This window comes from Chiloscyllium plagiosum, chromosome 5 (genome assembly GCF_004010195.1).
Source record: "Chiloscyllium plagiosum isolate BGI_BamShark_2017 chromosome 5, ASM401019v2, whole genome shotgun sequence".
NCBI lineage: Eukaryota > Metazoa > Chordata > Chondrichthyes > Orectolobiformes > Hemiscylliidae > Chiloscyllium > Chiloscyllium plagiosum.
Window position 1 is genome coordinate 85,507,337 of NC_057714.1, and position 24,054 is coordinate 85,531,390.

A 24,054-nucleotide genomic window follows, 5' to 3' on the forward strand; every position below is an offset into this window, starting at 1 on the left:
CTGTCCACTACACCTCCAATTTTGGTGTCATCTGCAAACTTACTAACTGTACCTCTTATGCTCCCATCCAAATCATTTATGTAAATGACAAAAAGTAGAGGGCCCAGCACCGATCCTTGTGGTACTCCACTGGTCACAAGCCTCCAGTCTGAAAAACAACCCCCCCACCACCACCCTCTCTCTTCTACCTTTTGAGCCAGTTCTGTATCCAAATGGCTAGTTCTCCTTGTATTCCATGAGATCTAACCTTGCTAATCAGTCTCCTGTCGGGAACCTTGTCGAATGCCTTACTGAAGTCCATATAGATCACATCTACTGCTCTGCCCTCATCAATCATCTTTATTACTTCAAAAAATTTAATCAAGTTTGTGAGACATGATTTCCCATGCACAAAGCCATGTTGACCATCCCTTTACAAATACATGTACATCGTCCTGTCCCTCAGAATTCCCTCCAACAACTTGCCCACCACTGAGGTCAGGCTCACCGGTCTATAGTTCCCTGGCTTGTCTTTACCACCCTTCTTAAACAGTGGCAGCACGTTTGCCAACCTCCAGTCTTCCGGCACCTCACCTGTGACTATCGATGATACAATTATCTCAGCAAGAGACCCAGCAATCACTTGTCTAGCTTCCCACAGAGTTCTCATATACACCTGATCAGGTCCTGGGGATTTATCCACCTTTAACCGTTTCAAGACATCTAGCACTTCCTCCTCTGTAATCTGGGCATTTTGCAAGATGTCACCATCTATTTCCGTACAGTCTATATCTTCCATATCCTTTTCATCAGTAAATACTGATGCAAAATATTCATTTAGTATCACCCCCATTTTCTGTGGCTCCACACAAAGGCTGCCTTGCTGATCTTTGAGGGGCCCTATTCTCTCCCTAGTTACCCTTTTGTCCTTAATATATTTGTAAAAACCCTTTGGATTTGCCTTAATACTATTTGCCAAAGCTATTTCATGTCCCAGTTTTGCCCTCCTGATTTCCCTCTTAAGTATACTCCTCTTTCCTTTATATTCTTCTAAGGATTCACTCTATCTATCCTGTCTATACCTAACGTATGTTTCCTTCTTTTTCTGAACCAAACCCTCAATTTCTTTAGTCATCCAGCATTCCCTATAGTTACCAGCCTTCCCTTTCACCCTGACAGGAATATACTTTCTCTGGATTCTTGTTATCTCATTTCTGAAGGCTTCCCATTTTCCAGCCGTCCCTTTACCTGTGAACATCTGCCTCCAATCAGCTTTCAAAAGTTCTTGCCTAATACATTTAAGAGGCATTTGGATGGGTATATGAGTAGGAAGGATTTGGAGGGATATGGGCTGGGTGCTGACAGGTGGGACTAGATTAGGTTGGGATATCTGGTCGGCATCGACAGTTTGGACCGAAGGGTCTGTTTCCATGCTGTACGTCCCTATGACTCTATCTGGTGCCAGCCCCAGTTAGCCAAGTTAGTACACTCTGCATGTGTAGATTTGCATAATGTTTGGGTTCAGCACTTTGTTTTCTAATCAGCCTGTTTAGAGATGTTATTACACATCTCTGGAGCAGGTGGGGCTTGAACTAACATCTTCTGGCTCAGAGATAGGGACACAACCCTTGCACCTCAAGAGTCCTGCTCTTTAAAGACTCTCTTGATATTTTCTCATCAACCTGTTCAGAGATGTCATTAAATGTATCTGAAGCAGATAAGACTTGAACCTCCTTGCTCAAAGGTACACTTGACGCTCACAACAGCCCCTCCTTTTAAGCATTTTACAAACACCGATTTAATTTTAATCAACTGTGCTCATACTTGTAACCTTGGTTGATTTTAGCTTTCTTAACCTTTAGTTAGGTAACCACTGAGGCATGGTGACCCTCAGGTTAAACCACCACCAGTTGCTCAGAGCAACCTATGGTCTAGTAGGACTTTGAAGACATAGCCTTGGCTATCAAGCTCCATTGAGTTCAGCCCCAATATCTTAATGACATGACAGTGGTTGTAGAAATGGAGAGAACCAAACAAATTCTGCACTTCAGAATCCACTATTTTGGGTGCATAAAGCACAATTTCTTGCCATGATCTGCAGGTGTTCAATTGTGAAACCCATAATAGGAACACACGTTGCTGAGTAGATATCATTCTCCATTTGAGGGGCAGCTGCTGATGGTCCATACTTTTTTGTTTTACTTTTGTAAAACTACAACAATGTTATGTTGCTCAAGATTGATAATTGATTTATCGATTTGCATTAAATCGGTTTGTTTGTGTCAAGTTGTGTAACAATGAGGTAGGAATGGCAGCATCTCTGGAGAAGCTGTTAACGGTTGCAGTGTGTTACGAGTTAACAGAAGAATAGCACTTCTGAGAAAATGTCATACTGGACTTAGTGTAAACTATATTTCTTTTTGCACAGATGCTGCCATACCTGCTGAGTTGCTCCACCATTCTGGTTTTTCAGACTTCCAGCATCTGTATTTTGCCTGTAATCATAGAATAGGGATGTTTGTCTTGTGTTAATTGAAGAGGAACTTAATTATATTTCTAGCACCTCAACAGCTTGATTTGTTAATGAGCAAACATGGCACCACAATTTAGTGGAGCAGTAACTGACTAAGTATTAACATTTGACTGAGATTCTGTTTTGAATTTGTTGCAATTTTTCGATGTGGTTAATTACTTTATTTTTCTTCCCTTTGGCGACCTTAAGTGGCTTAAAGCCAAGGTAAGATGAACAATTTCCTTTTGTAGTGCACCTGTGGTAGAAATAGTCATTGAAATTTCACCAATCCACTTACCATTTTTCTATTTTTGATGCAACAGTAATCAAAGAAAAATAGTTTATTTAAGTATATTCTAATGATATATGATTGTTGGCGGTCTCTGAGTAATGTCATTGATACACTAAGTGGAATTTCATGAGGTTTGGTAGTTGTGTAGCAAACCTTTTTGGGGTTTCCCAGATTTCTTTGGAGTATATTGCAGCAAATCTTACCAAGATGGTACAAAATTTTCATGTGGAATGTTATTTAAGCTTATGTATGATATGCTTTAGACAAGTTTTTACAAAAAGGTTTAAACACGTTTAACTTTTTAATTGTATTTTAAAATTCTGTAGTTTTGTATTTATTGCACTTTCTGACAATATCTGGGAAATCCTAAATTTACCTTTAATTTCTTACTTACATATGCTTCATTTTGAAACTTGTCATACGCAGTACACACTCAACTGGCAAATAATCTTTTTTTAGCTTTGGTAATATCCGATCTTGAGATGTAGTACAGCTAAGCTCAATCATATCCTCCCCCCCCCTTTTTTTAGAGGCCATAATTGTGCTCTTTCCTCCAGTTTGGCTGAGGTCACTGGGGCTATTTTAGAATAGATTGGACTTCAAAGCCTGTACCTTTGTAGGTTTTTGAGCTGCTATGATAAGCTGACAGACTTGAGGGAGTGGAACTGGCTTGTTCTCAAGTTATTATGTTCATAAACCAACTTATTAGAGTTCATTTTAATGATTGTAATATTTATAGCAACTGCTTTCACTTAAGCATTCTGTACTCAAATTGCAATTTATTTTCATTGCAGCATGGAAGTAACCAACCTCCAAGAGCGGGTACACTCACTAGGACAAACCCACCGACTCAAAAGCCACCAAGTCCCCCAATGTCTGGGCGTGGAACATTAGGGTATGCTGTTTCTTTTTAGATGGGAAAGCTAAGTTGAATATGAATTCCACCATTTTCTTTAATGGCCAGACTGACTTTAATGAACAAAGATATTTAGTTTCAGGTCAATGAGATACTTTAGTTGATAGAGTTGTTTATATTTATGATGTGTGTATTTTAATGGTCATGTTAAACTTTATAAACTATTTTTTCAAGGTGAGTGACAGTTTTCATTTTGGTTTGAAACAAGTCATTCCATGTATCTGTTCAGTTCTATACATACAAATATGATGAGGATTTGGAATTTGTTAAACAAAAAACAAAGGATTGTGGAATTTTAAAACTCAAACAGAAATTGCTAGGGAAATGCAGCGGTCATCATCACTGGACATGAAATTGTAACTGTATTCCCCCCCCCCCACCCCACAGGCACTATAGATCTGCTAAGTTTCTCCTGCATTTTGTTTTCATTAACCCATAAGTTTAAAATTTTATGGACCAGGCCAGACCCCCTCAAAACATGAAAGTCGCCTAGATCCTGATTTTTGCCAGTTGTTATCATCAGGTTTGAAGTGGATATTCCAGGGGTGATGCAGCTGGCCCAACCACTTAGTTTTTAAAAAATATATATCTTTGTAGATTACCAAAAGAAACACACACACTCGAGAACCAAATATAGTATAACTTCACTTATCCAAAAACTCAACAGATTATCCAACTTATGGATGCTGTTCCAAATTTCTGCAGCAATCCCATTAAACACCCCTTGGCAAAAAACGTAAAATCAAACACAGGATCTTACAGGAGAGATGTTAGAGAGAGAGAGATGGCAGAGATAATTCAACATGCCACACCTCCCATGTTGCTGTTTCTTTGACCAGCAGCCTCAAACTGACAGCTTGCTCTGAAAAGCCAGACTGCTAAAACCAAAAAAAGCAAAACCAGAGAAAAACTGAGCCTGGAGAACTTGCCATTCTCCTTTCATTGTAAATGTGTTTTTTTAAAACTTGAAAGTATTTTGCCTGAGGCAGTATGTTAGCTCTCATCAAATTGGCCCTAAAACCTATCCAAGCGAGATATCCTGGAACCTGTCTTTATAACCACTCTGAAAAAAAATCAAGGAAACATAACCTTGTTAAAGGATCAGCATTGTCACAAGTGGCAGCATAGGATAAAACTGTTTCTTTAGTTGGTGGAAACTTAAATTTAACTGTGAACAATCAGTACTCCAGAGTGTGTTAACCTATATTTCGCTTTGCATTGCTTAATGGTTTTAGTCTGAAATGAATACTTTCCTATGCGTGTACTTCATAAATAAGCAGGAAGTAAATGCATCTTGATGTTGGGAAATGAGAATTCCTGAGAAATGAAATTCCTGCAATTAGCAAATATATCAGCAAAAAAGTATTATACAGACACGGGGCAAGGGTCTTTTTTTGATTAAAGGGGCTAAGAAATAAATGGGGGTGGTGGAGCTGAGGGAATAGATAGGTGGGATGGTGATGATTGGGTGCAGGTAGCAGGTGATAGCTCGGTGGACAAGGAAGATGGACCAGGAGGACTGGTCAAGAGGGCAGTGCTGAGTTGGAGGGTTGGGTCTGGGGTGGAGTGGGGGGTGAGGAGACTTGGAAATTGGCAAATTCAACATTAAGGCTGTGTGGTTGTCGGCTTCTGAGACCGAAGATGAGGTGCTCTTCCTCCAGTTTGCGGGTAGACTTGTTTAGACCCTAAGACATAGGAGTGGAAGTAAGGCCATTCAGCCCATCAGGTCCATTCCGCCATTCAATCATGGCTGATGGGCAGTGGAGGAGGTCCAGAATGGACATGTTATCAGAGGGATTAAGGGGAGGAGGAATTGAAATAGAAAGGATTCAGAGATATGTAATTTAAGGCACTACTAAAGGAATTTGGTCATGTAAAAGATATATTAACAAACTTGTTTTGTGCAGGTAGTTTCTACCCCTCAGGACTCCGATCCAGTATTCCTTTTGGAAATAAATGCGGCTGTTAACACCTCAAGAGCAAAATTAGTTTAAGCTTCTGTACCCCAGCCCAAATCATTTATTTCTTGTAGAAGATAGATGCTTCTCAGTTGGCACCTTTTTCAGTGGTAATGAGTTTTGGCACGTCTTGTTTAGTCGACCTGACGGGTTTGTTGACTGCAAGGTCCAAAAATGCAACAGTGAGAAATTCCCAGGAAGGTGGTCTAAGCTCTGCCTTGCTGAAATTTCCCACAACTGTTGTCAACTTACATCTTGATTGCTGGACTAAAACAAACATTGCTGCCCAAACTCATTTTAAAAACTTCAACAATTAAAATAAGCTTGTAAAATGATCTTTTTCGTGTTTTGGATATCTGACAAAAGCATGCCTTTTGTTTGGACTGAAAGTTGACTTTCCTTCAGCCTACGGGGTCAGTTTTTTTTTGTACGAAGTGACTCAATTTTTGATCATCATAGCACTGTTAAGTTGAGCAGTATGGAGAATTTGCTGCAACAAAAACTAACATGGGCAGTGTCTGATTCATACATAACAGCTTGTGTGCTCAAACCTGCTCGTTCTTAAGTGCAACAGGAAGTTTTTTTTGTCTTCAGACGGAACACTCCTTACAAAACATTAGAGCCGGTCAAGCCACCTGTTATTCCTAATGATTACATGACCAGTCCTGCGAGGAATGTGGTTGCAAACCAGCAAAGCCCTATGAGAACAGCATCATTGAATCAAAGACCAAGAACGCACAGGTAACTGCTTTTTCTGATGTCTATATTCCAACTTTTGCAAGGAGGCGCTATTAGTCAGGATAATTGAAGTTAGTTCTGCTTTAATTCAATGTTTATATTGATGACTCTGCTAGTTTTATTGTCAGCGCAGACTTCGGCAATTTCATCAATTGTTTCTCCTCAGTATGATGTCGCAGGTGGGGATGTTCACTCATTCCACAAATGTTGTCACCGTTCACCACCTGTCAGATATTTCAATAACCTGTGTTTATATGCAAGGGGCTGAATAAGCTGGGACTATACTGGAGTATCGGAGGCTGAGGGTGACCTTGTAGAGGTTTATAAAATCAGAAGGGCATGGATAGGATAAATAGACAAGCTTTCTTTTCCCCCAGTATCGGCAAGTCCAAGACTAGATGGCATAGGATTAAGGTGAAGGGGGAAAGACTTTAAAAGGGACCTGAGGGGTAACATTTTCCATACAGAGGGTGGTGCATGTGTGAAATGAGCTGCCAGAGGAAGTTGTAGAGGCTGTTACAATTACATCACTTAAAAGGCATCTGGTTGGGTAAATGAATAGGAATGGTTTAGAGGGATTTCGGCCAAGTGCTGGTAAATGGGACTAGATTAATTTAGGATATCTGGTCAGCATGATGAGTTGGACCAAAGGGTTTGTTTCTGTGCTGTACATCTCTGACTCTATATCAAGGCTTGGATAATGCTTGAATTGCAATATGTTGCTGGTTTGAGAATCATGAATGAAACATGTTTGCGGTCACCTTTACATTTTTGATCATTCTGCTCATGAGAACTTTACAGTGCAGTAAAAGGCCCTTCAGCCCTCGAGTTGCGCTGACTTGCAAAATTAATCTGATGCCCTTAACGTCAGTGAGTCTACTGTTGTAGGCAGGCTGTTCCACGCCCCTACTACTGAGTAAAGAAGCTGCCCCTAATATCTGTCCTCAATTTATTACCCCTCAATTTAAAGCTATGTCCCGTTTCCCCGCCCTCCCACCCCGTGTTGGCCTTCACCATCTGAGGTAAAAGATTCTCACTGGTCACCCTATCTAATCCTGATTATCTTGTATGTCTCAATTAAGCCACCTCTCAACCTTCTTCTCTCCAACAAAAACAGCCTCCGTTCCCTCAGCCTTTCCTCATAAGACCTTCCTTCCTTTACCTAGTAAATCTCCTCTGAATCCCTTCCAAAGCTTCTACATTTTCCGGTAATGCAGTGACCAGATCTGCACGCAATACTCCAGGTGCAGCCCTACCAGTGTCTTGTACAGCTAAAGCATGACCTCATGGCTCTGAAACTCAATCCCTCTCCCAATAAATGCCAATACACCTTATGCCTTAACAATCTATCAACCTGGGTGGCAACTTTCAGGGGTTTATGCACCTGGACACAGAGATCTCTGTTCAATGCACTGCCAAGAATTTTATCATTAGCTCAGTACTCTTTTTTTTATTCCTGTTACTACTTCCAAAGTGAACTACCTCACACTTTTCCACATTAAACTCCATTTGCCACTTCTCAGCCCAGCTCTGCATCTTATCTATGTCCCTTTGTAACCCACAACATCCTTCTGCATTATCCACAACTATCTTAGTGTCACCGGCAAATTTACTGACCTATCTTTCTACGCCCACCTCCAGATCATTTATAAAAATGACAAACAGCAATGGCCCCAAAACAGATCCTTGTGGCACTGATGGTAATTGAGCTCCAGGATGAACATTTGCCATCAACCACCACCCTCTGTCGTCTTTCAGTTAGCCAATTTCTGATCCAAACCGCTAAATTACCTTCAATTCTGAAACTCCATATTTTGTGCCTACCATATGGAACCTTATCAAACACCTTACTGAAGTCCATATACATCACATCAACCACCTTACCTTCATCCACCTGTTTTGTCACTTTCTCGAAGAGCTCAATAAGGTTAGTTAGGCACGACCTACCATTCATAAAACCGTGTTGACTATCCCTAATCAAATTATTTCTTTCCAGATAATTAGAAATCCTATCTTTCATATCCTTTTCCAACACCTTACCCACAACCGAAGTAAGGCTCACTGGCCTATAATTACCAGAGTTGTCCTGACTCCCCTTCAACAAGGGCACAACATTTGCTATCCTCCAGTCTTCTGGCACTACTCCTGTCAACAATGATGACATGTTGAAGCCAAACACTCAGCAATCTCTTCCCTGGCTTCCCAGAGAATCCAAGGATGAATCCTGTCCAGCCCGGGGTCTTATCTATTTTCAGATTTTCCGAAATTGCTAAAACCACCTCTTTCTCAACTGCAATCCAATCTAGTCTTGTAGCCTATATCTCTGTATTCTTACTAACACTGCTCTTTTCCAATGTGAATACTGACGAAAAGTATTCATTAAGCGCTTCCCCTACGTCCTCAGATTCCACACACCTTCCTGCTACTATCTTTGATTGGCTCTAGTCATTCTTTTATTCCTGCTACCTTTATAGAAAGCCTTAGGGTTTTCCTTGATCTTATCCGCTAACAACTTCTCATGTCCCCTCCTGACTCTTCTGAGCGCTCTCTTTAGATTTTTTTCTGGCTAACTTGTAACTCTCAAGCCCACTGAACCTTTGTGCCTCATCCTCACATAAGCCTTCCCCTTCACCTTCCCCTTCACCTTCCTCTTCACCTTCCTCTTCCTCTTCCTCTTCCTCTTCACAAGAGCTTCAACTTTAGTAAACTATGGCTCCCTCTCTTGACCCTACTCAATACCTGATGGATATATACCTATCAAGGACCCAGGGTAGCTGTTTCTTGAATAAGCGGCACATTTCAAGTGTGTCCATCCCCTGCAGTTTCATTCCCTGTCCTGCGCATCCTAAACCTTGCCTAATCTCATCATAATTGCCTTTTACCCAGTTATACCTCTTGCCCTGTAGTATATACCTATTCCTGCCCATTGCTATTGACTAAATAAATTTTTCTCAATTCAGAGCTAGAAATATTGTATTAGCTTTCAGAGCATTGACAAAATAAGTAATATTTCTTAATGTTAATTTCTAAGTGCGCAAGCACTGAACTAGCCACAATTTTGGTCTCTTTTAATTAGTTGAAGAATGAAAGTGGGAATTGGTAGTTTCATAAGGGTATAACATTTCATTGTGGTACAGTGGTAGTGTCCCTACATCTAGGCCAGGAGTCTGGTTTCAAGTTCCTCGTGTCATAATATCAACAGAGATTTTTCAATCAATCAATAACAATTATTTGAAGCTGACAATATAGTGCCTTTCCAAGCACAGCAGAGTAGAATGAGAGATTCATGGGATATGGTGAAATGGCAGAGGTGTTGAACAGGTGTTTTGTATCAGTCTTCACAGTGGAGGACACTAATAACATGCCAGTAATTGATGGAGAAACTAAGGTAGGTGAGGATCTGGAAATAATCATTATTATGGAAGAGGTAATGTTTAGTAAGCTAATGGAGCTAAGGATAGGCAAGTCTCCTGGCCCCAATACAGTGCATCCCAGAGTACTAAGAGATGATGGGAGAAATAGTAAGTGCACTTGTGATAATTTTCCAAAAACTTGTTGGATTCTGGGACAGTTCCAAGAGATTGGAAAACTGCATATGTGACACCACTGTTTAAAAAGGGAGGTAGACAAAAGATGGGGAATTAGAGACTGGTTAGCTCTATAGTGGGGACGATGCTAGAGTCTGTTATCAAGAAAGAAATAGCAAGGTATCGAGGTAGGAATTGTTCTGTTGGGCAGATGCAGCATGGGTTCATGAAGGGAATTCTTTTGGAATTCTATAAAGAAGTTATGAGCAAGGTGGACAACAGGGATGCAGTGGATGTGGTTTATTTGGATTTCCAAAAGGCCTTCAACAAGGTGCCGCACAAGAGACTGCTACGTAAGATAAAGATGCATGGTATTACGGGTAAAGTATTAGCATGGACAGAGGATTAGTTGACTAACAGGAAGCAAAAAGTGGGGATAAATGAGTGCTATTCTGGTTGGTAATCAGTGACTAGTGGTGTACCTCGATAAGTTTAGGGACTGCAATTATTCACAATTTACGTTGTTGTTTTGGAGTTGGGGTGATGTGTAGTGTGTCCTAGTTTGCAGATGACACTAAGATGATTTGGAAGAGCAACGTGTGGAGAAGACTGTGGAACTTTGCAGAGGAACATAGATAATTTAAGTGAGTGGGCAAAGGTCTGCTAGATGGAATAGTGTTAATAAATGTGAAGTCAACCATTTTGGTAAGTGTAACAGACAAAGGAATTATTACTTGAATGGTAAAACGTTGCAGCATACTGCTATGCAGTGGGACCTGGGTGTCCTTGTGCATGCATCACAGAGGGTTGGTTTGCAGGTACTACAAGTAATTAGGAAGGCAAGTCGAATTTTGTCCTTCATTGCTAAAGGGATTGAGTTTATAAGCAGGAAGGTTATGTTGCAGCTGTATAGGGTGCTAGTGAGGCCACACCTGGAGTACTGTGTGCAGTTTTGGTATCCTTACTTTGAAAGGATGTACTGGCACTGGAGGGGGTGCAGAGGAAGTTCATTAGGTTGATTCTGGAGTTGAGAGGGTAGTCTTATGAGGAGAGACTGAGTAGACTGGGATTATATTCATTGGAATTCAGAAGAATGAGGCAGGATCTTACAGAAACATAAAATTATGAAGGGAATAGATAAGATCTAAGTAGAGAGGATGTTTGCACTGGCAGGTGAAACTAGGACAAGAGGGCAGTGTCTCCAGATTAGAGGGAGCAGATTTAGAACTGAATCGAGAAGGAACTTCTTCACCCGGAGGGTTGTGAATCTCTGGAATTCTTTGCCCAGTGAAGTCGTTGATGCTACATCAGTAAACATTTTTCAAGCTACAATAGATAGATTTTTTTTGAACAATAAAGGAATTTAGGAGTATGGCGGGAACGCAGATAAGTGGAACTGAGTCTATGAAAAATCAGCCATGATCTTGATCGTGAGTGGCAGAGCAGGCTCGAAGAGCCAGATGGCCTACTCCTGCTCCTCGTTCTTGCGTTCTTATAGATTTTGTAATTTCAGGCTTTGAGAAATCTTGAAAAACAACCTGTATTTTCTATCTTAAGTTGTTTTTCATAATTGTACCCCTTGTTTTCAGAGTATTTCATAGACAATAAATTGCTTTGAATTACATTCAATCATATTTGCATATATTTAAACCCTGTACAGAGGAACCTCAATTATCCAAAGTACATGGCCAGGGAGTATTTCATTTGGTTAATCGAATTCCAGATAACTTGGTTAGCCCAGCATCGGGACCTTGCGATCTTGTTGGATAATCCAATATTTGGATAATAGAATGCCAGATAATCGAGGTTCCTCTGTATGTAACAACAAAATAAATTAAGTAATTGACTTGTTCATGTTAAGTAGTTGCGTATGAAGAATTGCTCACCAGATCTATTTGCTCTTCAAATCTAAAGTGTTCGTTAGAGGACTGCTTACCTTTCATGACAATCAGCTGTAATATAGATTAAGCTAATTATTTGTCCCTTGCAGTGGGAATTCCATCTGCTTTTCAGATGCATATCGGATAGCAGTAAAAATCTATTGAATGTAATGCTTTAGAGATACAGCAATAATTCTCACCGGATACGTGGTTGCTCATGTTGTCCACCTCTACAAGAAGGGTAGTAGAGATATTCCAGGTAACTACAGACCAGTGAGCCTGACATCGGTGGTGGGGGAGTTGCTGGAGGAGGATACTGAGAGAGAGGATCTATTTATATTTGGAAAGGAATGAGCTTATCAGTGATGGAAAACATGGTTTTGTGCGGGGGAGATCGTGCCTTACCAACTTAATAGACTTCTTTTAAGGAAGTGACCAAGTTGATAGATGAAGGAAGGGCTATAGATGTCATATACATGGATTTTAGTAAGGCGTTTGATAAGGTTTGATAAACTAATGGAGAAAGTGAAGTCACATGGTGTGGAAGGTGTTCCAGCTAGGTGGATAAAGAACTGGTTGAGTAACAGGAGACAGTAGTATTGAAGGGAGTTTCTCGAAATGGAGAAAGTTAACCAGTGGTGTTCCACAGGGGTCAGTATTGGGGCCACTGTTGTTTGTAATATACATAAATGATCTAGAAGAGGGCACTGTTGGTATGATCAGCAAGTTTGCAGATGACACAAAAATTGGTGGAGTGGCAGAAAGCATAAGGGACTGTCAGAGAATACAGGAGGATAGACATAGACTGGAGGGTTGGGTGGAAAAGTGGCAAATGGCATTCAATCTAGACAAATGTGAGGGGCTGCATTTAGACAAGTCTAATTCTAGACCGAATTATACAATGAATGGAAGAGCCTTGGGAAAAGCTGATGGGCAGAGAGTGCAGGTCCATTGTACCCTGAAGGTTGCTGCACAGGAGGATAGAGTTGTCAAGAAGGCATATAGTATGCTTGCCTTCATCGGACGGGGTATTGAGTATAACAGCTAGCAAGTCATGTTAAAATTGTACAAAGACATTGGTTCGGCCGTGTTTTAGAATACTGTGTACAGTATCGGCGACACATTACTAAAAGGATGTGAACGTTTTGGAGAGGGTGCAGAGAAGGTTTATGAGGATGTTGCCTGTTATGGAAAGTGGCTAGCTATGAAGAGAGGTTGAGTAGGTTAGGTTTATTTTCACTAGAAAAAAGGAGATTGAGGTGGGGGACCTGATTGAGGTTAACAAAACCATGAAGAGTATAGACAGGGTGGATAGAGACAAGCTTTTTCCCAGGGTGAAGGATTCAATAATGAGAGGTCATGCTTTCAAAGCGAGAGGTGGAAAGTTTAAGGGGGGGATACATGCGGTAAGTACTTCACACAGAGGGTGGTGGGCATTTGGAACGCGTTGCCAGCAGAGGTGGTAGAGGCAGACACGGTTAATTCATTTAAGATGCGTCTGGACAGATGCAAGAGTAGGTGGGGAGCAGAGGGAATCAGATGCTTAGGAATTGACTGACAGGCTTAGACAGTACATTTGGATCGGCTCAGGCTTGGAGGGCTGAAGGGCCTGTTCCTGGGCTGTAAATTTTCTTTGTTCTTGTTAACAGCTGTGGCATATTGAGTCCAGGGAATGAGTGAAGGTGTTGCAATCTAATAGGCTGTAAGTTTTAGGCACTCTTATTTCACTTGTAGTCTTCCGGAAGTTATATATCTTAATGGTTCAATGCTTTAGTAAATGTCTAATTGTTGGTATATTATAACATTGCAACTTTTTAAAATATTTCTTTCTAGTTTATTATTTGTGTGTTTTCATCTGGATTCAAGTTGAAATTCTTGGTTGTGACTTTGGGGGAGGAACGATAGAAACTAAAAATATTGGCAAGCTGTACATGCTAGAAAATGCCCTGGTTGAGTTTGTTGACCTTCACCAGACTGGAAGAAGTGCAATTTGACCATCTGAATGTTATGGAATGTTGAAATGGTGACCATTTTCTCTTTCAGATTCAGATCCAACACCCATTACTAAAACCATGTATCTGTGTGCAGTGAGGACAGGATTGGCTTTGAATGTTAAACCTTTGGTTGAACAGCCAGCTGAGACTTAGAGCTTGCATGTAGACTTGCAGCTGAGAAACTACAGCTGTTAGATCTGGAACTTAGAGGTGTTTTTTCTGTTATCTGATTGTGTTTTTAATTGTGTTCTTTTATAGTGGAAGCAGTGGAGGAAGTGGAAGCAGAGAAAATAGTGGGAGCAGCAGTATAGGCATTCCAATTGCTGTGCCTACACCCTCACCACCCACTCTTTTGCCAGGTCTGTACATGTCCAACATTTTACACGTTAATGGTAGATGTTAAAATCTTGTTTTAAGTTGGTTTTTTGAATTAGTTGCCCTGTACTTTTTAACAAGTGGATATCGTTATAGTAAATGTGGCAAATCCTAGAAATATTGTCAGCAAAATTTAGAGATCAGTTATCATTCTGAGTCAATTAATTTCATCAGATCCAATCTGCTGAAAAACCATTGATCTGAAAGACTAATGGGAGCGTAGCTCAGCAAAGGGGGCATAATCATTTGAAGGTGAGATGAGACAAATTGAATTGGTGGGTTGCGAATCTTTAACATTGTCTGGCCCAAATGTTGTTGATTTGATATAGAATATATTCAGGGTTCGAGATAAATGTTTGACTTATCCCTAGAATGGAGGATATGGCTAGCTGGTGGAAAATTTGAGTTGAGATGAAAGATCTGCATTGACTGTATTGAATGACCTGAAGGCTTGAATGGCTTTGTTGTCCAATCTGTTCTTATTTCTTGCATTATGTACTTTGCAATATTACAACTAAAGCTATGCTTCAGGTCGAACAATGGGTTTGTAAGAGATGACCTGCCCTGCTCCTGTCCCTTTTTATTTTGACAGTCTATTTCTTGTTATGATATTGACATTCCATCACCACTCATTCACAAACATACAAATGTGGCATATGCATTTGCTGACATACTGTCAACAATTTTATAATTTTGTCCAGTGGCTTTGGAATTCCTTATTTCTTAAAACTTAATATTTAAAGAACTGCTGGATAAATTTGTTAAGATGATAATTTGACTTTTTTTTTGTTAGCATCATATTCTGTCCCTGCTGGAGCCCCATCCCTGCCGCCACCACCACCTCCACTGCCAGTGGGCGGTTTCATAGGTGAGACTGGCTGCTGCTTAGAAATACAGCACTCGATGCATTTGTCCTTTCACAGCTAACTTATAATCACTGTGGGAAAATGGTGTTGATTTTTCTTGGGGTGCAAATACTAAAACTTTGGAATGTTTTTGGGTTATAAGGAGCTATTTGTCATATTTCCAAATATATTTTAATCCATGTTAGTGTATTTAAAGCAAGATCACTACTGAATTAAAGTTGATGAGCTGTCCAGTAACTTTTAAAAGGATATGTTATTAACAACTAACTGAAGGTCTTTTGTTTTATTGACCAGTTTTACTTTCCTCAAATAATTTTTTTTGATGGAAGGTGGTTTCATGGTCAATGATATGAATGGCTGTAATTTTAATGTAGGAAGTATCAAATCAGACTCTAATGTTGTCCATTGACCATACGCCAATTTGATTTTCTTTATGTTGCTTTTTTCATCACCACCACTTTTCAATCAAAAATATAGACACTGGGAATTGAACTTCAAACCTCTTTTGGTATGCATAACTTAGCCAGCTGCTTTAGATTAAGAAGAAACTCCCCACCCCAGCCCAGATTACATTTCTGCAGAGTTTTTTTTGTTTACTGGATTTTGGGAAGTTTGGGGTTGTCATAATGCAGATGTTGTTTTGATTGCCCTAGTCATGACACTAACATGGATCAAATCCCTTTTTCCTTTTTAAATGCATAAGAGCTTTTAAAGGATTATTAATTTGACATTAAATGTATCAATCCTTCTGAATTTAAGCTTTACAATAATACTTTTAAAATAAATAAAGCTTCCACTAATCTTACTCTCTTGCTATCACCTTGATTGTTTGCCGTTGGTATTGGTGATGTAAGGGTTAGATTCTTTTGAATCTCTGCATGCCTATAGCGACCAGGACAATGAATAGGGAATAGCGCTTCTCTTTGGACTACTGTGGAAAGTATGAGTAGCTTATATATCAATCACCTGAATGTTGTCTGATGTTTTTCCTGAAAATGGTGAATTGAGTAGGACCTGTGGCAGAATGGGAGAAGTACGACTTGTAAATGAGACGTTTGTGTCAATTTAAGTTTCAAGGAACTTGCAGGAATTTCAGATATTTCACAAATGTGATAAAACTAAAACTTAATTTATCCCATTGCATTTTATTTCTCTTATGGTTGGTTTGAGGATCTTCCACTGATCGATACCTTTTTCAGAAATTACGGAATAATGCATATTTCTCTTTTCTTCCCTGCTGTGATTTCAATGCTTTCAGCTGGCCCTGGTTCGGCTCCTGGCTCCCAATACAGTACAATGACCAGGCAGATCTCTCGGCACAATTCCACCACCTCTACAGTATCTTCGGGGGGCTTCAGGCGAAATCCTTCAGTGACTTCTCAATTTTCTGTGCAGCCTCATGTTAATGGTGGCCCTCTTTATGCTCAAAATTCAAGTAAGGCTTCTACTTTAATACTACTAAATGTACAACAATTGTTGTATATTGAGCTAATGAAGGTCTTTCAGTTCATTTTCCTACATCTTTATTATCCCACAGATAATTATACTTTAGGTTCCGTTCTGACTTTGTAACACAGATCGTGTATTTATTTCTATATGACCTATAGTTTGCTCTTGTCTTTTTTCCTGATCGTTCAAAATTGAATTTTAATTTTTTTTACTTATTCTCCCTCAAAAGAAAATTACTATTATTGTTCGTCAAAGTGGGATGTGTTGTGGTAAAATTGATTTTTTTAAGCTATGTTTATTAGGTATATTTGGACTTGTTGCAGCAAATTAATATTGAGAACAAATTCTAAGTGCCACACCCACCCACAGAAAACTGAATTTATGTAGTTCTTTAGATAGTTTGGTCACCAACAGACTGTGGAGAGGCTTTTTCTGCAGGATAATTTCCAAACTCTGTTTCATGTCTGATATTTAACAGATGTTTCTGAGACAGGATGCTTGGAAGTCATTGGGGAGGAAGAGGGAATATCCCAGCAGGGTAACAAACAGCTGCCTGGTACCAGTTAGGCTTCCTAAACATTAGAAGCATGCACATGGCTGGATCACTATATTTTCAGCAATGCCTATAACTGAGGGATTTTTGCGACTGTTATAATCTCAAACTACATTTTCTGACACGTCATATTTGTAATGCATACACTAATTGCAGATTTGTAAAAAGAATGAACTATCTGAATTTTGGCAACTTGGCTAATCCTAAGCGTTTGATTTGGCATCCGTAACATGCTTGTATGCTATATTTGAAATAAACTGGTAAAATCCTTTCAATGCACAAAGTTTGATGGTTAGTTTCTCCATTTATAATTATGTAAACCTTTTTGACATCGTTAAATAATTTCTGAGGCCATCAAAGTTGCTCTTAGCAACAGTCATCCTAAGCTGTCCTTAAACAAAAACACCATTTTTAACATTGGGGAAAAAATGTAATCTCTGGTACTTTTTGCCATTGCCTTTTAAGCACTTGTATGAAAAACAAACTGTTAAAGCTGTGGTTAAATGAGTTGTGATTTCTGGTTCCACTCCAATCCAGGTAACTGAAACAGCCACACTTGTATGTTTCTAATGTGTTTTGAAATGCCCAAAGGCTAACTTTCCTGGGAAATGGGCATTGCTGTGAAGGCCAGCATTAATTGCCCTTGCATTGAATTAGCATATAAGCCATTTCTGTGTGCAGCTAAGGGCCATTTGTATTACTGTGGATCTAAAAGTTGCATGTAGACCAGACCAGGTAAGAACTGCAGATTTCCAACACTAAGAACTTCAGTGTAAAATGCTGGAGATCACAGCAGGTCAGACAGCACCCATGGGGAGAGAGCAAGCTAATGTTTAGAGTCTAGATGACTCTTCATCAGAGCTGAAGTGAAGTGACTTCACTTCAGCTCTGATGAAGAGTCATCTAGACTCGAAACATTAGCTTCCTCTCTCCCCATGGGTGCTGTCTGACCTGCTGTGATCTCCAGCATTTGTTGTTTTTAGTACAGCATTTGTTCCTACATTAGTGTAAACAGGTTTTTACGCCATCATTCATAGTTTATTGCTGATACGAGCTTTAGATTTCAGGTCATTAATTAGAATTTAATTCAAACAGCTGCCAGAGGTTTAGCCTGGTTCTCTGGATTACGAGCCCAGTGACATTGTCACTATGCTACCATTGCCCTCCTATCATTCAGCAGACATGCCAGGAGATAATGGGTTAAATGACCAAAAACCTTGAGTGGTAGGTTTTAAATGCCTGCACTGCTGCCTTACAGTACCAGGGTCCCAGGTTCGATTCCAGCCTTGGGCGACAGTCTGTGTGGAGTTTGCACATTCTTCCCATGTCTGCGTGGGTTTCCTCTGGGTGCTCTAGTTTCCTCCCACAGTCCAAAGATGTGTAGGCCAGGTGAATTGGCCATGCTAAATTGCCCATAGTGTTAGGTGCATTAGTCAGAGGGAAATGGGTCCGGGTGGGTTACTCTTCGAGGATCGGTGTGGACTGGTTGGGCTGAACGGCCTGTTTCCACACTGTAGGGAATCTAATCTAATCAGATTCTTGGCCTTGGGTTCTCAGCAGCTGAAGACATGCTGTTCAGTAGCAGAATATTTAAAATAGGAGATGCAGACAGAGTTGAAGTTCAGATTGTCATTACAAATGGTAATACTGGATAAGTAGAAGTTCAGAGTGAAACCTGGCTGAATGATAGGTTTAGTTTTGCAATTTTATTTACCATGGTGATCAGTCATTGGCAGCCTCTTGCTAATCTATTCAAAACACTTTTCTCTTATTTTTTGTGTTCAGTAAACTTCAAACCATTTCATGTAAACCTATTTGAAACAATCATCTTATAACAAATATCAGAAATAAAGATTCAGTCCTTTATCTTCAACAACAACCTGACAGATACTGAACCTGAAGTGTCACCCTGTTTCTACTTTAACATTCCTTGTTCATTTTGCATGGCAATATTTGGTTTCTTTCTGGCAAGTACCTCTGTTGCTTAGACATTGAGTATGGAGTAATTGTAAAAGTTAGGATATTGGAATTAAATGCAGAAACTAGGTTGGTGACCTTTGTTATCTCAGTTTAATCAAATTAATGGAAGCCAATAACCTGGGTTAGACCCACAGGGTTTAAGATTGGCTACTAATAATTAAACACAACTAAATGTGGTCATTTCTGACCAATATAGCTTTTAATAACTTTTGTGTAAATTCTTTGCATTTTTCTGACCATAAATATACTCCACTGAAGCACTGACCTTGCTATTTTAAGCCAAAGGATATTAAATTGCCTTTTTGGCACATCAGTGTCATTTTAACAACTGTGTTATGTTTCACACATGAAAAGATTGATTCACATATGGTAATTTCATAGAACTTAAGTTGAGGAACGCTCAATCCTGATTTTTTGTTCTCATTCTCAATTATTTTGTTCTATGAAGACTTTCTTATCCTGCAGATTCACTGAGTAGGAAAAAACCTGCTTTCATGAAATGAACAAAAAACTTTTCAATAAAATTTCAGAGGATTACCAGTCAATAAAAAACGAAGCACCTTTGTGTATTTGATTGCCATGGAACCAAAACTGTAGCTGTGATTATAGGGAAGTATTCATATTTAAAGTAGAGTAATGTGGTGTAGCACTACAAAAATGTATAATCACTCAAAAAGTTTCAATACAAGAGCAATATGTCTACTTATGATAGATTTGTGCATACCACCCTAGCACTCAAAATGCATCTATTTGGTGTTACAGCTGTTTTTGAGATGTATGCCTGTTGACACATTTTATATGTTCCATCTTTCATGCTGTCTTCCATGTGTTCTCAAGAATTTGTTGCAGTTGCACAGCTCTGAGGTGTTCGTCTGTCTTTTAACTTTGTATACAAGATTGAAATCTTTCTCAAATTAAATGACCAGATGCTCAATATTGCTTTTAATTTAAAAAGTTCATTTCAGTGAGGAAAAGTAACTCAAAAACTAAAATATTGCAGGTGTTGGTAATGTGAAATAAAATAATGCTGGCAATACTCCACAGTTCAAGTGTCATCTGTGGAGAGAATCCGTTTCATGCAAGTGATCTTCCATCAGGGCTGAAGAACAGTTTATGTACCTTTTTGCAATTAGTGAAATCTGTACAAGCAGATGTGCTAAAAATGGTTAGAGAAATCCAAATTACTTGTATGGGTCAATTAGCTCATTTGATTGAATGTGATGCATAGAGATACCAGCAGCATAGATTCAGATCTTGCACTGGTTGAGCTTACCACGAAGGACGTTCCTCCTCAACCATTCACCTTGACTGAAGCATAGTGACCCTCTGGTCAAACCACCAATCGAGTCTTTCTCTCTCCGCTCCCACCCCCCCCGCGAGGGAAACACTTAAGAACAAATGCTTGTGTGGCAATTCCCAACCAATCCTATTGCTTTAATGGATGTTGCATTTCCCAATTTTAAAAATTTCAATTTCTTGCACAAAATTTGCTGAAATGCTATGCTAACCTGCGTGCATTAATCTCTCCAGTATCCTCAATAAAAAGACATTTTTATGGGCAGCCCAGTGTGTGCTGTCATTTCCAGTACTGATGCTTCAGTATGCTTTTGGGAGGTCATGTTGCGGCTGTACAGGACATTGGTTAGGCCACTGTTGGAATATTGTGTGCAAATCTGGTCTCAGGGAGAGGTTGACTAGGCTAGGTATGTTTCCCACTCTGTGGGAAGCTAGGGAAGTGATTGCTGGGCTCCTTGCTGAGGTATTTGTAACGTCAATAGTTACACATGAGGTGCCGGAAGACTGGAGGTTGGCTAACGTGGTGCCACTGTTTAAGAAAGGTGATAAGGCAAGCCAGGGAACTATAGACCAGTGAGCCTGACGTCAGTGGTGGGCAAGTTGTTGGAGGGAATCCTGAGGGACAGGATGTACATGTATTTGGAAAGGTAAGGACTGATTAGGGATAGTCAACATGGCTCTGTGCATGGGAAATCGTGTCTCACAAACTTGATTGAGTTTTTTGAAGAAGTAACAAAGAGGATTGATGAGCGCAGGTGTAATCTACATGGACTTCAGTAAGGCTTTCGACAAGGTTCCCCATGGGAGACTGATTAGCAAGGTTAGATCTCATGGTAAAAGGGAGAATTGGCTCAAAGATTGAAGACACGGTGGTGTTGGGTTGTTTTTCAGACTGGAGGCCTGTGACCAGTGGTGTGCCACAGGGATTGGTGCTGGGTCCTCTACTTTTCATCATTTATATAAATGATTTGGATGTGAGCATAAGAGTCATAGTTAAAAAATTTGCAGATGACACCCAAAGTGGAGGTGCAGTGGATAGCAAAGAAGGTTACCTCAAATTACAATGGGCTGAGAAGTGGCAGATGGAGTTTAATTTAGATAAATGTGAGGTGCTGCATTCTGAAAAAGAAAATCTTAGCAGGACGTATACACTTAATGGTAAGGTCCTAGGAGTGTTGCTGAACAAAGAAACCTTGGAGTGCAGGTTCATAGTTCCTTGAAAGTTACGTCACAGGTAGATAGGTAGTGAAGAAGGTGTTTGGTATGCTTTCCTTTATTGGTCAGAGTATTGAGTACAGGAGTTGGGAGGTCACGTTGCGGCTGTACAGGACATTGGTTAGGCCACTGTTGGAATATTGTGTGCAAATCTGGTCTCCTTCTATCGGAAAGATGTTGCGAAACTTGAAAGGGTTCAGAAAAGATTTACAAGGATGTTGCCAAGGTTGGAGGATTTGAGCTATAGGAAGAGGTTGACTAGGCTAGGGCTGTTTTTCCTGGAGCGTTGAAGGCTGAGGGGGTGACCTTTATAGAGGGTTTATAAAATCATGAGCATGGATAGGATAAATAGACATTCTTTTCCCTGGGGTCGGGGAGTCAAGAACTAGAGGGCATAGGTTTAGGGTGAGAGGGGCAAGATATAAAAGAGACCTAAGGGGCAACTTTTTCACAGAGGGCGGTACGTGTATGGAGTAAGCTGCCAGAGGAAGTGGTGGAGGCCTATACGATTGTAACATTTAAAAGGCATCTGGATGGGTGTATGAATAGGAAGGGTTTGGATGGATCTGGCCAGGTGCTGGCAGGTGGAACTAGATTGGGTTGGGATATCTGGTTGGCATGGGCAAGTTGAACCGAAGGGTCTGGTTCCATGCTGTGCATCTCTTTGACTCTTTTTCTTCCTGTTTCTGAGTTTTTTTGAGTTTTGGCTTTAAGGGGTGAAGTTGTATAACTCTCCTGAATCTTTGGCTTTGATTAATAGAAGGATGTTGATTTCCAGTTGTCACTAAGTCTGTCTAAATATCTTGAGTCAAGATCTGGCAGATGAAGTATATTGTGGAAAATGTGAATTTGTTCACTTTGGCATGAAAAACAAGCGTGTGTTATTTAAATGGGGAACAACTTGCAGAATTGAGGTGCAGAGGGATTTAGGTATTCTAGTGCATGAGTCAAAAGCTAGTGTGCAGATACAACAAGCAACCCAGGAAGCTAATAGATTGTTCTCATGTATTATAAAAGGAATTCAACATAACAAGCAGCATATTTATCCCTTTTTTTTTAAGGAAGTCATTTGTGAGACTGCATCTCCCATACCATGGAGGTTTGGTTTCTTCCTCACTTCAAGAAAGATCTAAATTTTAATGGAGGCTATTCAGACAGAGTGGGCACCGCTGCGCCTCAGCGCCAAGGACCTGGGTTTGATTCCAGCTTTAGGCTATTGTTTGTGCAAACTCCACACATTCTCCCTGTGTCTGCATGGGTTTCCTCCCACAATCCAAAGATGTGGAGGTTAGGTGAATTGGTCATGCTAAATTGCCCGTAGAGCTCATGGATGATAGCATTTGTCAGAGGTAAATATAGGATGTGGATGTAGGTTGTTCACTGAGCTGGAAGGTTCATTTTCAATGAGCAAACCTACATCCAGAACTTCAACCTGAGCTACAAATCTTCTCAAAACTGGGTAAATATAGGACAATAGGGTAAGGGAATGGTTTGGGTGGGTTACTCTTCGGAGCATCAGTGTGGACTTGTTGGGCAGAAGGGGCTGTTCCACACTGTAGGGATTCCATGATTCTATGCAGATTTACTATATTACCTGTGTGTCTTATGAGGATAAGCTGGACAGTTTGAGCTTGTTTCCACTGGAGCTCAGAGTGAAGGGTATTTTGATTGTAGTGTGCAAATTAAATGGTCTTGATGAGGTGGACAAAACAAACTTCTCATCTGACCCAAAAGGGTGACCCCTAATGATAAAACAGTGTCCCCGTAGCTCTGGACTCTCCAAGAGGAATATTTTTTTCTGAAGCTTGGGCAACTTCTGAACTCACTGGCTCAGGTGGATGGATTTTTGTTAGATGGGGAAATCATCGTTTATTGATGGTACAAGAGAAAATGAAGTTTGTATCACAAACAGATCAGCCATGACCTTATTGAATAGTCAAGCAGGCTCGAGGAGCTGAATGTCTACTTGTGCTTTTAACTCTTCTTTTCTTGTAGACTTGCTGCTTGATCAGGAAACTGAAAAGTTTTCACTCTTGTTTACTTTCTCTTTCTTTGCGATCTGTTCCACTACTTTCTCGACAGATGAGAACAGTCAAATTGTCCTGTTATTTGTAATGTTGGTATGCTGTAAACAGAATTGAAACTCAATTCAGGGCTAATGATGCATTCTGCTCCAAGAATGAGCAATTTAAGATAAAGTTGGCATTGAGAATGTAAACTGTTAGGTGAACAAAGTTAAATACTGTTGTGAGGCAGGGGCAGTCTTGATATTATTATTGAATAGGGCTATTCTTTAAGATTGGTAAAAAAATGACTGCAGATGCTGGAAACCAGATTCTGGATCAATGGTGCTGGAAGAGCACAGCAGTTCAGGCAGCATCGAGGAGCTTCAGCAAAATCGACGTTTCGGGCAAAAGCCCTTCATCAGGAATAAAGGCAGAGAGCCTGAAGCGTGGCACATTGTTGCCCTGGGGTTGAAGTGTTCCGAGGCGGAAGATGAGGCGTTCTTCCTCCAGGCGTCTGG

General features: G+C 40.2%; 2 protein-coding genes across 12 annotated transcripts in view; one reads left to right on the plus strand and one right to left on the minus strand.

Moving 5' to 3' along the window:
• The window catches only part of abi1a (abl-interactor 1a), a 125,930-nt gene that overhangs the window by 90,584 nt on the left and 11,292 nt on the right, over positions 1-24,054 (plus strand). For 2 of the 11 annotated variants that reach the window (XM_043690539.1, XM_043690542.1), the window contains exons 4-9: positions 2,702-2,716; positions 3,578-3,678; positions 6,252-6,398; positions 14,055-14,155; positions 14,965-15,039; positions 16,296-16,472. In XM_043690539.1, coding sequence (XP_043546474.1) covers positions 2,702-2,716; positions 3,578-3,678; positions 6,252-6,398; positions 14,055-14,155; positions 14,965-15,039; positions 16,296-16,472 — 616 coding nt within the window. The remainder of the gene's footprint in view (positions 1-2,701; positions 2,717-3,577; positions 3,679-6,251; positions 6,399-14,054; positions 14,156-14,964; positions 15,040-16,295; positions 16,473-24,054) is intronic. The other 9 variants (XM_043690546.1, XM_043690548.1, XM_043690541.1 and 6 more) reach the window with 6 other exon arrangements.
• The window catches only part of pdss1 (prenyl (decaprenyl) diphosphate synthase, subunit 1), a 55,717-nt gene continuing 55,240 nt past the window's right edge, over positions 23,578-24,054 (minus strand). The window contains exon 12 of the mRNA XM_043690553.1: positions 23,578-23,655. Within this exon, the coding sequence (XP_043546488.1) occupies positions 23,623-23,655 (33 nt within the window). The 3' untranslated portion in view covers positions 23,578-23,622. The remainder of the gene's footprint in view (positions 23,656-24,054) is intronic.